Source organism: Chlamydotis macqueenii, chromosome Z (assembly GCF_036417535.1).
Source record: "Chlamydotis macqueenii isolate bChlMac1 chromosome Z, bChlMac1.mat, whole genome shotgun sequence".
NCBI lineage: Eukaryota > Metazoa > Chordata > Aves > Otidiformes > Otididae > Chlamydotis > Chlamydotis macqueenii.
The window spans coordinates 58,215,762-58,229,392 of record NC_141593.1 but is presented as its reverse complement, the minus strand read 5'-3'; the positions used below and the strand labels follow the sequence as shown (position 1 = coordinate 58,229,392).

Below are 13,631 nucleotides of genomic sequence, written 5' to 3'. Positions count from 1 at the left end.
TTTGCGTTATGTACACTTCCTCATGAAAACAGACTGCAGTTTATCTCTGTTATTCAGTGTGCAGGTCAACATGCTTGTTGGGCAAGTGTTCTTTTCTTTCATTTTGTGAGTGTGAGAAGCAAGACCTTTCTGCAGCTAGGGCATTGTTCTCCATATCCATTAACAGATGTCAGCAAATGCCTCGGGCAGGGTTAGCAAATACCAGTCACAGAATCACATTCCATTAAGGCTGATAGACTATGTCTTCTGGATTAGACACATGGTCGACACATGGTGTTAGAGTCCAGTTGGGACTCTTTAGTAGTGCTCCTACCTGTAGGGTTTTATTCTTATTATTATTTCATTTTGATTTTTAAGAATTTAAACTTTGAATAGGTTGTTTTCTCCCAAATGTGCCTGATCGTAAAGTATGTGTTAGTACAGCAGAGATCATGTAAGACTTTCTTGCTTTGTAAGAAAGGTAGATATGCCGATGAATCAGCAAACTGCTGTTTTTCTGGTATGGGCCAGAAGTACCTAAGCTAGGTTTTGTATTTTCAAGCAAAAGCATGGAATAAAAGATGAAGCTGACATCTTGTGTGGTGTTAGTGTCTAAAGTAGACAAATGGAGAGTCATGTGTGGATGGTATTGATGACCACTTTTAGAAATATGTGAGTAGTAGTTACCACTTCTCTTCATTCCACCTCAGATAAAGTGGGATAAATGTTGCTTGTGAACTCCAGAGTAGTACTGAACACAAGTAATGAGCTTGTGTCCATAAATCAACTTAACAAAGAGACTCGCTTCAGCCCAGACATTTTGGATTCACAGTGTGGACAGAAGCCCTAAAGACAAATCTCAGACTGCCTTTAGTAAATGATTGGGTGTGGTACCTTTCAGATTATGTTACTTGGGTGTTCAACAGTGAAGTTTGTCCTGTAAGTCTGAAGTGATGCCTTTGACAGAATAGTAACACTTTCTTTACCTTTCCCTTCCTCCTTCTCTCTTCATCTGTCTCCGCAAGTTAAATGCCCACAGCAATGGAAAATCAATAGCCAGGTAGAGTCTGTAGTCATGGGGATTAAAGCTACTGGAGCTGGGACAGCTGAGAAAGAGAGCCTGACCTCTTTGGGATCAATGCTGTAACATGTTGTACTCCTTTACCACCGTTATCCACAGCATGACTGTGTCACTGAAGCCCCCAAGATGCAACGAGTGGTTCCCTTCAGAAGTTGCAGGAAAAGAGAAATTCTGAGAGATCAGGTGAAAGTCGTGTGTGCCAGTTTTGATCAAATTTTACAAATGTAGAGTCTGAGAAAACATTTTTAATAAGCACAATGAAAAATGTCCAGCTCATCGATTAGGAGGTGCAGAATGATGGGAAGTTAAGTGGGTGAGGGTGTTGCAGTACTTGAGAATCTCTGGAGTACTCAGATTTATAGGTGGGAAATAAATGTTGATTTGTTTATTCCCTCCCTCCCTCATATCTACTCAAGGAAGAGCAATTAGTTTCTATTTTTTTAATGTTTGCATTATAATTGAACATAAATCTTTCTGCAGTGCCAGCTATAAAAAGTCAATACAGGACCCAGCTGTACAAATAAACATACTTACGAATGTAAGAGGGAAATCATTAACAGTAAGCGGAGTAAAGACATTTTTGCACAATTTATTTCTTAAAGAGCTTTTAAATCATAAAAATAAATGAAAGATGTGTCTGTATTTTAAATTCAGTGTCATTGTTAAATATTATAATGTGACTAAAATTTTTGTTCAGGAATAGAATTGGGGAAAAAAAAAGGATATTTCTGGTCTCTTAGGTTAATGAAATTAACACAACATATGTCATTCAAAGAATTCTTACATTTTAGATAGGACATATCCCTTTTCCATTTCAAACCTACTCCTTTCCCCCTGTATTTTGCAGTCTTTTTTGCTGCAGTTTAGCTAATAGAAGCCTCCTCCTTCTGAATGTAGGCTTTCTTTGTTTGGGAAAGGACATGTTTCAGTCAAGGTACATTAGGAAGCTTTCAACAATCAAGTTTTATTTAAAAAAAAAAAAAAGTAGGGGCGAAGTTGTGGGTCAAGTTTTTGTGGTTTGGGGGCAGGGTGGCGAAGTATGTTTGGTTTTTTTTCTTTTCCAGAATGTTAAAGACTTTTACCATACTGGTTTTGAGGAGGTTTCTCAGTTCTGGAAATTAAGATAATTAGAAGGTTTTAAGTGGTCACCTGCAGGATAACTGTACTTTTTGATAGCATGGGAAAAATGAAGTTCGAAGGAAGTGAAGGTTGAGCGATTACTTTACCATTCTTGTAAACTTTATCCTGTCCTATCTAAGGACAGTTTCCAGATGAATTGCCTGTACAGGCATTGGTGCTTCTGACATTTTGAAAGGTCTAGTTTTTGTATCAGCACAGAATAAAAATAATTATCGTGTGTTTGATATTTTTTTGTGGATTTCTTCTGTTCTGGCCAAACATTCTTTGATTCTTCAGAGCTACTCCATGCTTAATGAGTTATTTTCTTTAACAACCTAAATACTAGCTCAAACTAATTTGTTTCATGTTTCTTCCCATGTTATAGTCCCTATAGTAAATCACTGGTTTGTCTCATTTAAATAGGCAGTATGAAGTACCAGATACAATGGTAACTGATCAAAATCCTGTTCCTTAACAAGAAAAAAACCACATCCCTCCTAATAGGAAGGCACAATGTCTCTCTTGTACTGTTGGCTGATAGGAAGGGGTAAAGGCATGAGATTCTCCAGGGAGACAAGCCATGTAGAACTCATGTTTTTTCTCATGACATTCAGCTTAATGCAGCTCTTCTTTCTGATTTTAATTTGTTTGGGGTTTTTGCTTTTGGGCTCATCCAAGTAGTGTGAAAAATCTCCCAGACAGGAGGGACATAGCAGGAATAAAAGGGGAAGGTAGATCTTCGACAGATGCATGTGAAGTGAAATGCAGGGAGATCACTCAGCTCTTTCAAGAAATGTGATAGGCTCTTGCAGCCGGTTGTGAAACAGTAATTTGAAGTCTGATGAACTCTTTCAAGTGCAGGAGCCTGATTCTGCTCAGCTGTGTAATTGTGATTGAAGGGAGCCAGCCGAAGGCAGAGACCTGGGCACAACCTTTTGGGAGGCTTGTTCCGGCAGAGTGGGTGGGAAAGTAAAATGAAGGTTACAAATAATAAGTTTCTCTGCCTGATTGATAATGAACTAGTAATAAGTAGCCTTATTATAGTAATAAGTTTCCCATGGAAGCCCGATGATTGCAGAGAAGCTTTAGCTGAGTGCGTGTGACCACATCTTATTTTGATCAGCTGTAGCACAGCAAAGCTGTGTAATTATCATAATCTAACAATTAGCCTGGCATCCTTTCCCAGTGTTTAATTACTCCAATAAATGGTAATTGAATAGAAGACTTCATGACAAGAGAATAAGTTTCTTTCTGCATTGTGTACTTAACTTGCAGTCTTTTCTAGGCATAATTTTTGAATACTGTTTTTTTTTTGAGCAACAGCCTTGATTAGTTGTTTGTCTTTTGTTTTGTCAGTATTTTGCTTCCTGCATAGTGTTTTCTCATGGTGTTTTGAACTTGTCTTAACTTGTGAAACTGTAACCTAGGGACTAAAAGGTCACAGGCAGCTCCTTTATATTGCAAAGTTTTTTTATTTGCTTGCTCAGGGTCGCAATAGCCTGCGAGAGATCTAAAACGTCACTGGCTTGCTACTGTTAGGAAACCCACTTCTCTAAGCATCTGGAAAATGTTGAATTTTCTTCTGGTTTGAATAGAGCTAAAATTAAAATAGCTCTTTGATTACTTCATTGTTTTTGCATCAGAGTCATTGTTGATGTCAGCAGAGCTACGGGAACAGAGTTTTTTAAACGTTGCGATAAAGCCAGTAAAAAGAGCAGAAAAGCAGTAAAGAGGTTATTTTTGCGTAGCACAGAAATAGCATCTTTAAAATTATCTGCAGTAAAATGGTACACTTAGTCCCACAACCCCTCAGATAATTAACAACCACAAGATTTCCCCCATCACACATAACAGCTTTAAGTTAGTTGAAATAAGGAGGCTTGGAATGTCTGAAAGACTAATAAGGCACAAGTTACCCTGCTGTTTTACAGTCACAGCATGAGAGTAGGGCTTGGGATGGTCTAATGCACTATGCTTGCCACCTAAACAGAGGCAAAAGCTGTGAGGAAGCACAGTAGTGTGGAATGGTAAATAATAGACATCATCATATCCTAAGAGCAACTAAAATGTTGTCCTTTTAAAGGGTGTTGATGTTTTCCAGAAAATGTTTGGGTTTTGTGTGTTACTGCATATACAAATACATACTTTATACTCATCTCTCTGTTATTAATAAGGTAAGCAAATAGTTTCATAATTGGCTAAGAGAAATAAACTTGATTCAACCTATTTCTGTATTTTTCCAGTTAAAGCTTTTCCTCTATCTAGAGCATTTGTAAGAGATGTTTCTGTTGTCTAATAACATTTAATCTACTGGTGGTTCAGCCTTTGTTGGGATACTTTCAGGATCTTCTCACCTGGCTGGTATTTCATGGTACTTATAGGTATGTGCCTTTCTTTGAGACCTCTCTGTCTCCATTAAATTTAGTTAAAACTGGCTTAGTGGCCGTGAAAGTAAAAAGAAGGAGCTGAGTGACCATGCACATGTGGTGCTCACAGAAGCCCTTTTTCCTTAGGAAACAGAACAAGTAACTTTTTGCTCTGCTGTTTCTGAAGAACTATGGGTAATAATGGTTTGTATTTACCTCAAGAATAAATGGATTCAGTGAATGTTGTTGATGTTGCTTTGCATTTCAGACTATCAGTTGAGAGGAAGGCAACTAACTGGTATAAGACATGCAGCAGAATTCGGGCCGTTTGCATCTGATGCCTTCTGATACCAGACTGAAGACCAGAATTTCATAATTCATTGTTAGAGCAGTTATTTGAAGTCTTTTCTGGTTCACAATGAAGCCTTGCCACATGCCTTTGATAGAATAGACTCCAAATAAAGAAAGGTTGTTTCAGTGACCAGCAAAGTTATTAAATTCAAGATGAGCCACAAATGCTTCAGAACTTAAAATTATGACGAGAAGCATACACACAGACTGTGTACTTTCACTTACATTAATGGATAAACAGAACACAGAAGGCATTAATTACTTGGAAAATATATTGCTAGTCTTGTGTTTCTGTGTCTAAAATTACCATGAAGATCTTTCTCTGCATCCTGAATACCTGGACGTTTGATCAGTGGCACTTGAGCATAGGAACATTCATATGACTGTGTTACCTCGAAAAAAGTAAGCAAATTTTCTGTAGCAACCTGATATTTGTTGGTTATGGAAATGTTTAGGTTTAGAAGCTACTTAACTATCTGTCTCTGTCTTCAAAATGACTTTTATAGCTCTACTGCCTAATAGCTAGTTGTGTAGAATATAGGTTTCCAAGACACTGTTTGAATGCCACCTGACACAGAACAAAGGCTAATTATTTTTGAAAAATAGCTGTGTTTTGCTGTATGTAAGCCAGAGTGCACAGAGACAAATGACATGATTTGCAAGAAGGTTTGTAGATTCTGTCAGAGTTTTGGGGAAGCATTTTTGGTTGCTTTCTACCACAACACAATGTTCTGTTATGCAAAATCTAGATAGTACTGGTTTATTCCTCATAGTGGGATTTATATAAAGAATCCTGATTACTGCGTGGTTCTGGAAGGACATAGGAGTCCACATGAGGATCTACCAGAACAAGTTGAAAACCCAACTGAGAAAAGGAAAAGAACATCAGTAGCATTACTAGAAAATATAGAAAGGCACACTTTCTATTCTGAATGGGACCAGAAAAAGACACGAACTTATTAAACCCTAAATGCAGTTAGCAGGAGATCTGCTATTCCTGTCATCTCTCCAAATGTACCTGTTAATAGATTCCACCTTCACTCTACATATTGTGCTGCTCAACATATGTAGGTGGCTAACCATTTATAAATGCTTTTATTTGAAATGGAACTTCTGTTTCACAGGAATACCTGACATTACACTACTATAAAGAGGTTTTCAACCTGTAAATGTTAAGTGTTTTCCTCCTGGATGTGGTTTAGAATTCTTGGAAATGTGTTCCTGAAGTGTTTCCCTTAATAGCTTTGAGGAATCTGAGCTGGTGAATTTTTTTTGTGGATTACTTAACGGCCATTGCTTGCCTTTCTGTTCAGATTAGAGGCTTTTCTGTTTCCTTTTTGAGAAGGTAAATACAACACACTGCCTTGTAGCTGGAGACACAAGAATGGTCTCAGTTCACTCCAAAGAAGCACATTGGAGATTTTGTAGCCTCTTTTGGAAAAACAAAATTAGTTCTATGTCTTCAGTACACATGCTGAGGTTTTGATTACTGGCTTCTTTAAGATATTACAAGAAGAGAAATAAATACTTACTTTCTGCTTCTTAGTTAGCTAATAACCTCTTTTCCGTATTGCTGTTCCTGTGTGGAATGAAGAGACTTCACTCAGAACTGCTTGATAGAATACCTTGGTACATGTTTTCCCTGGAGCAGATTCACTGCTGTGCCAGCAATATTGGCTAAAGGCCAGTTTAGATCATTCAAAATATGCACCATCATCTTCCTTTTTTAGACAAGTAAATGTGAACACTTTCTGGCTATTGTGAATGGCTGTGGAATGGAAATACTGAGAGCAGGGAAGCTGGGAACGGGGAGGGAAGGACACTGGGAGAAAAAGGACGTGGTTATGTGCTTCACCCTCAAACCTGCTTTGCAGGCAGCCCTTACTTCTTACTTTCCACATGTTTGACAGGTAAGGGTGTGCTGGGGTGAATGAAGACACTCAGCTGCTTCAGCACTTAGGCAAGCGGAAATAAGAATGAATCTACTAAAATACCAGTGATCAAAGAGGACAGCTGCATCGTGGTTTTGTTTGTTTAATAAGAATACAGTAGGGAACTTTGCCAAAAGGGAGTTGGATAAGCTCTTTGTTTGCAGTGTTGGGTAAAACAACTCACTGGTGCAGGTTACAAGTTCTATTTCATTGCTAATGCAAATTTAAGGTGTGATCACAAATTTAGTTGACCATCTCTTTGTGATTATCATCTCTATTATCATAGACTGTGCAGTCAGATTGTTCTCTTAAAATTCTGCTATTTACAGTACAGACTCTGGGAAATGTCTGTCCAGACTCTCCTTTTGGTTAAAGGAGAGAAATAGCTGCTTCTGGAGTGTGATCCATCTCATTCCAGTGCACCCTGGGCCTGAGGAGGCCAGATTAATTGGACTCAAGAAGTTCGTATTTCTCTCTGTTGACTTAAAGAAAATGTGGAGAAGCAGTTCACATAAAAAAAAAAGCGCATGCACACAAGCACACACACACACACACATATAAATAGATACTAATTTTTACTTACTAAAACTGTAATTAAAATAAAAAAAAAGATGCATCATTGCTAGAATGTGGTTTTCCTATTCATAACTTAAAAGATACTTATTCATTACCTGTGAGAAATGCCAAACTCTTAACTGATGCAGAGAACAGAAACCAATTTGAAAACATTTTGCAAATGTATTAAGAGAGTATCTGCTCAGGTGACAGGTTTTGAAAGCACTGGAGTCCAAAAATATATTTTTAACTAGTGATTTAGATAAATTTGAATTCTCCTGGAAGAACTGTGCTTCAGAGAGGCTTTTCCATGTTACAGAATGGAACCATGAGGCTATGCACAGGCTGAAATTATACAGATATATCATACCTTGATGCGTGTTCAGTTTTTCCCCTTTAAAAAGCTATTTTATTGAAGTTAAATTATTGTAGGGATATGAAAAGGTGTAGTTTGCTCTGAATTTATCCTTGGAGGGCCAGCAGATCATTGCTTTTTCTCTGAAATTAGATAGAAGGATCCAGATGGCAGATTTCAAGCCCATCAGGTGTTTAAAATATGCCCCTCAGCTAAAAAGAAGTATTATAGTTAAATCTGTCATGGCCTTTTTATTGCTTTGTGGTACACTTGACAACTGCAGCCGTGAAACGGAGAAGCTAGCTACAAGTAGCCCAGTCAGCCTGAAGTGGAGTAGGTCAGTGGTTGGTTTCTTTGACTGCCCCAGGGAGTCTGAAAGACGTACAGACCTGGTTTATGGAATCATTAAATCCATCATGGTATAAGCTCCTGTGGAGGCCGTGAATTTGTTCCCATAGTTTCTTCCAGATACTATGGTAGGCATTAGAGAAGTAATGTAAGTGAGTGAGACGTGGAGGGGAGAAAAAAATGGACACCCTCCCCACTCTCAACAAAACAAGAATCCTACACCTTCTAAGGACTCCTCAGTAGTAATAACAGTAGTTATAAAGTGCATCTGGGCTGGCACCTTGCGCTGCATTTCTCAGCTGGCACTCATTCAGAACTGTCATGTTAGGCTGAGTGCTGATAATTTGTATCCCAGAATCCTTTTATCTGAACAGAGCAACATCTCTGCTGTATTCTTTTGGCAAAGGAGATGCACTGCTTTTCCAATATATTTAAAAAGCAATACAGGCTTTTCTTTGCGTCTTGACAAACTGCTGCTAATCATGAAGAAAGAGTAAACCTGTTTGTGCTCTTGTAGTAACTGTAAGTACTTGCAGTCAAATGAGCTTTCAACACAGGGATGATTACTGCGTGATTCAGAGAAAAGGATATGTTTGGGTTATTTATTTGCATGCATATGTAGATGTTTATACAGACACTGATTTGAGGAGGCTGATAACAGTTTTGGCTTCTTTGCTTCTTCCTTCTTTCTCCAATTAAAAAAAAAAACAAAAACCACAACCAAATAAAGCAGACACTTTGTTTGTTTATTCAAGAAACCATAGGGAAGCGTAGCCTATAACTTGGTGTGTGTTAGCAAGAGACTAATTTTGTAAAGTAAGAGAAGAGTACAAAACCTTCATCCAGAAGGCCACATGATCATAGTCCTACATAAGCAGTCTCTGATAGCTCTGGTAAATTGCAAGGGTTACTTTTGAGAGTGGATGTGCATGGCTGGAGAGAAATGAAGTGCCATTAATGATGCCCCTTTTATGAGGACGTTACCCTGCAACAAGGTCATCCCAAGTTAACTGTGCTTACATCTGAACTCTTCCTGTGATTTCAGATTCCAGCGGGGCGACTACCACATCGATGTCTGCATCAATGACTACCTGGATGTGTTCTGCCCTCACTATGAAGACTCAGTGCCAGAAGATAAGACCGAACGCTATGTTCTGTACATGGTGAACTTTGATGGCTACAGCTCCTGCGATCACACCTCCAAAGGGTTCAAGAGGTGGGAGTGTAATCGGCCACATTCCCCAAATGGACCATTGAAGTTTTCGGAAAAGTTCCAGCTCTTCACACCCTTCTCACTAGGATTTGAGTTCAGGCCAGGCCGGGAATATTTCTACATCTGTGAGTATATAGAGATTTACCACTGTTGCACAGCAGGTGCTAATTTTTCGCCTATGCTCTGTGGAAATACAAAAGGCCAAATGGTATATAATGCAGATGTTTTATAGTATATGCAGGCTTAACTATCCCCAGATACATTAGCTAGCAATCTAGCTAGTGAAAATGAGATAGAATCACAGCTTCTTTTCTCACATGAAATAGCATGTCAGCCTGTTCACTGAACCATGGCTGACGTTTGAAGTGAAACGCACTGTTACGTTTATTCCAGCACTCTGAAGTGGAGGTGGAAGGGGTGTCCTGGTTTCAGCTGGGATAGTTAATTTTCTTCCTAGTAGCTGTTATAGTGCTGTATTTTGGATTTAGTATGAGAATAACATTGATAACACACTGGTGTTTTAGTTGTTGGTAAGTAGCCCCAGCAAGCATTCTGGAGGTGCACAAGAAATTGGGAGGGGGCACAGCCAGGACAGCTGACCCAAACTGGCCGAAGGAATATTCCATACCATATGATGTTGTGCTTAGCATATAAAGCTGGGGGGCAGTTGGCTGGGGGGTGGCCGTCATTACTTGGGGACTGGCTGGGCATTGGTCAGCAGGTGGTGAAGTGTTGCATCACTTGTTTCTCTAGAGTTTCATTTCTCTCTTTTTTTGTTGTTTTCCTTTTTGTTATTATTATTATTATTATAATTTATTTTATTTCTATCATTAAACTGTTCTTATCTGAACCCACAAGTTTTTTTTTACTTTCACCCTGCCAGTTCCCTCCTCCCTTCCACTGGGTGTGGGGAGAGGGTGAGTGAGCATCTGTGTGGTACTTAGTAGCCAACTGGGATTAAACCATGACAGGAGGCAAGAAGGGTAGGTGGAAGCTCTCCCCAAATATGATGAAAAATAGTTAATCATTTGCATGTGAAATTCATAGATTTTCTTATTTCTTCAGATGAAATACTCTAGTCTCTGTAATATTTATCACTCAAGGAAAGTGAGGTGTGTGTAGTCTGTAAGTGTTATGGCAGCTGATGTCAGCAGTCCAGTGGTATTTAAAGTTTAATAATTTCTTAGGGTGAATACTCCTAGCATCAAGACAAGTGGCTCCTTTTTATTTCCTTCCTTGCCCCACCCCCACTTTTTCTCAGATGAGCTGTTTGTGTCAGCATGCATGATGTGGGGTACTGCAGGAGCAGGTGGCAAGCAAGGGAGTTGAGTGGGCTCAGACACCTTCACATCTGCTCCCTGAAGCAATGGGGAGCTCCCTCACAGAGCTCTATGCTCTGCACCACAGAGGCCTGCCTTGGGGCTGCTCTGGGCACCCAGAGGACATATAGAATAACACCTGGCACTAAGGAAGTAAAAGCATCAGGATGTTATAAACCAGTGAGTTGAGCTAACTGATTCCCTGACCCCACTGTGGGGTTGATACTGCTTCAGCTGTCTCATTTGTTTAATCCTCCAACTAAGATCTTATTTCATCAATTTGGTTTTTACCTGAACCTTCCACTCTAACAAGTTTTGACGGTTCCAGCAATATTTTTTTTTTCTGCTTTTAGTGTTAGACTAAAGAGTTGGAAGCTTTAGACAGACTGTAGCTCCCAATAAATATTACCTTCGTGTGTATACCTGGCCTTTCTGCTGTGACTCATTCCACCTTATTTCACCCAGAAAAACTGGGTATGTATGATCCCTGTTTTTCAGCCTCATTGAACACTGAGATTTTTCTTTTCCATTTCTAAATCTACAGGGAAATACATTCCTAGTGGATAGTTTTCCATTCATTTATTTTTCTTCCAGCAAATAAAAACCTCTGAGTGGTGGTTCAGCATCAGAACAACAGTGCCTTGTTCTTGTGCTGAAGCACAGCAATAATAATAACAAGAACAACAACAGCAAACGGTAATGTTACTTAAAACTGTTTTTTAATATATTAATGGGAAATCATGTCAAGATACCTGAGTTAAGTGGATAAAGTTCTAGGATAAATAAATCTGTACTGTGTAGGGTCAGTCCGACTCCTGTCACTCACAAAAGCTTACCATTAACTTCAACAGTTTTGTGTCATTCAGAACTCTGACATCAAGCTCCCCAGCAACACAGGACTTTCTGGGTTTTGTTTGTTTGTTTGTTTTGAGGGTCTGTTTTTATTCTATTCCTGAGCATCATAAGTAAAACCATCAGGAATGCTTAAGCTAAGGAATGTCTTTACCATCACATGGTCACAATAAAATGTGGCACAGGGATGGCATTAGTAGCTGCAAGCATTAAAAAAAAAAAAAAAAAAAAAATTTCTGAATTTTAAAAAAGAAAGAAAGAGAAGTGTTTAATAAAGGTGAAAACCAAACACAAAAGTGAAGGGTTTTCCTCATTGATGGTTAAATTCAATATTTCACTAAAAATCATTATGTATCTTCTATAACATTCATTTAACTGAGTCATTTAACTGTCAAGGGCTCCCTTCAAAATAATTGTTCCAAAGTGCTTTAAAATATGAAGAGCTTTATGATATTCAACTGCATTTAGATGAAATAATTTTTTTTAAAATGAAAGATAAAATAGCAAAAAATTAGCAGCAAAAAGGTGTTAATTTACTAGTAGCTTATTGGCCTGGTAGTCACTGAAATTAATTTTTTTAGGCATGTTTCAGAGACACAAAAGCATTTTTCCTCCTTTTCTGTAGTTTAAGTATTTTTTGCCTTCATCCTTTACTCTGCTGAGGACAAGGTTGCAGCAGTTGCAGGGGAGCACCGTACGACACTAAGTTAACACCTAAATGCAGACCTTCTCAGGGGAGAGCTGTCCACCCTGGAGTGTTCTTCTCTTAGTTTGTGCTGAAGGAACACCATGGTGAAACGTTCCTTTTTTTCATCATCAAAATTGTAAGCAGGCTGTAGTCCAGGCTGTAGAGAGACCACCTTTGTTAGCTTTCTGAATCTACATGTTAAAAAATTACTGCTTTGCCAGGGAAGGGTTCCTTTCCTCTGCAGATCTGAAACCTTTGCCCTCTTGGCAGGAAAGGGAGAAGGCTGACTATGCAGCATCAGTCTAGTGTATTCTATTTAAGGGTTACAAAATATGTCGTGTGATCTAGACCTCTGGAAAGACAGAAATATTAAGTGGTTGGTTAGATATTTAGCTTAATTATTGTTTGGTGCTTTCTCAAAAATCTTTGCAGTTTTCCTTTTAAGGATGTGACTTGCCTCTCTTGCTTCCATTATTTTCAGAAAATGCAATAATTTGAGAACAATCACTGTCTCTTTTTATAAATTGTTGGTTTTCAAAATACCGCTTTTCTTTGTTATACCATTACCTTCGTATATTGCTCAGATGAACTTGGATCTGCTTTCTTTGCATGTTTGTTTTAGGAAAACACAAGAAAAAAAAATCTTATCTTTCTGATACCAAATTTACATTGAAGAAGTGAATTCAGCATTGCAGACATGCAATCAGGAAGTGGTGATTGAGTTCACTTTTGAAAGAAGAAAAGCTTATTAAATATTTACAGAGAAATTAACTTTTATTTAGTTTGGGAGTGCACAGTGGGGTGCTGGGGAAAGCAAATAATAGATCATGACATGAAGTCTCAATTTTTACTTAGTTCTTAGTAGGTGCTCACCTCCGGTTAGTGTGTGTTAGCCTGAAAACAGACAAAATAGTATCACTAATGAAAGAGAAGCAAATGAAATATAGAGAAAGCGGAAACTAAGTACTTAGTCGTATGGCACTGATTTTAATGTCATTGGGAAGGGAAAATAAGCTTGAGTATGCTGGTTAAGGTGAGGTACTGTGCAAGGGGAGAAGAACACAAAAGCAAGAAAGGGGAAAAAAAAATCCTGAAATGTACAATGCTATGTAATTCTATAATTCAAAATGAGGGTGTAATTTTCATTACTTTGACTTGATCACAGATGTTTTATTTTTATTAATGTACTAAGTATTGAATAAAATACTACTAACAGCTTAGCAAATATACATCAGAGATGTGGAAATTAAAAAATGAAGACATCGCTAGAGCAAGCCTAGTACAGATTACTGCAGAATCCTGACCACAGTTTCCGAGCCAAGCTCCTGTGTTGATTTAAGCTGGAACACATTGCTCTTTTCTTGAAAGCAATGTATCATTGCTGTAATGTTAGAAGGTGTACTACTATTAAGCTGTAGCATATGCTTTTCTCTGAGCAATCAGTTCAGTTATTCCATCAAAGAATTCAATATTT

General features: G+C 38.4%; 1 protein-coding gene across 1 annotated transcript in view; it reads left to right on the top strand.

Moving 5' to 3' along the window:
* EFNA5 (ephrin A5) overlaps positions 1-13,631 on the top strand; it is a 212,818-nt gene that overhangs the window by 164,520 nt on the left and 34,667 nt on the right. The window contains exon 2 of the mRNA XM_086770409.1: positions 9,131-9,423. Coding sequence (XP_086626535.1) covers positions 9,131-9,423 — 293 coding nt within the window. The remainder of the gene's footprint in view (positions 1-9,130; positions 9,424-13,631) is intronic.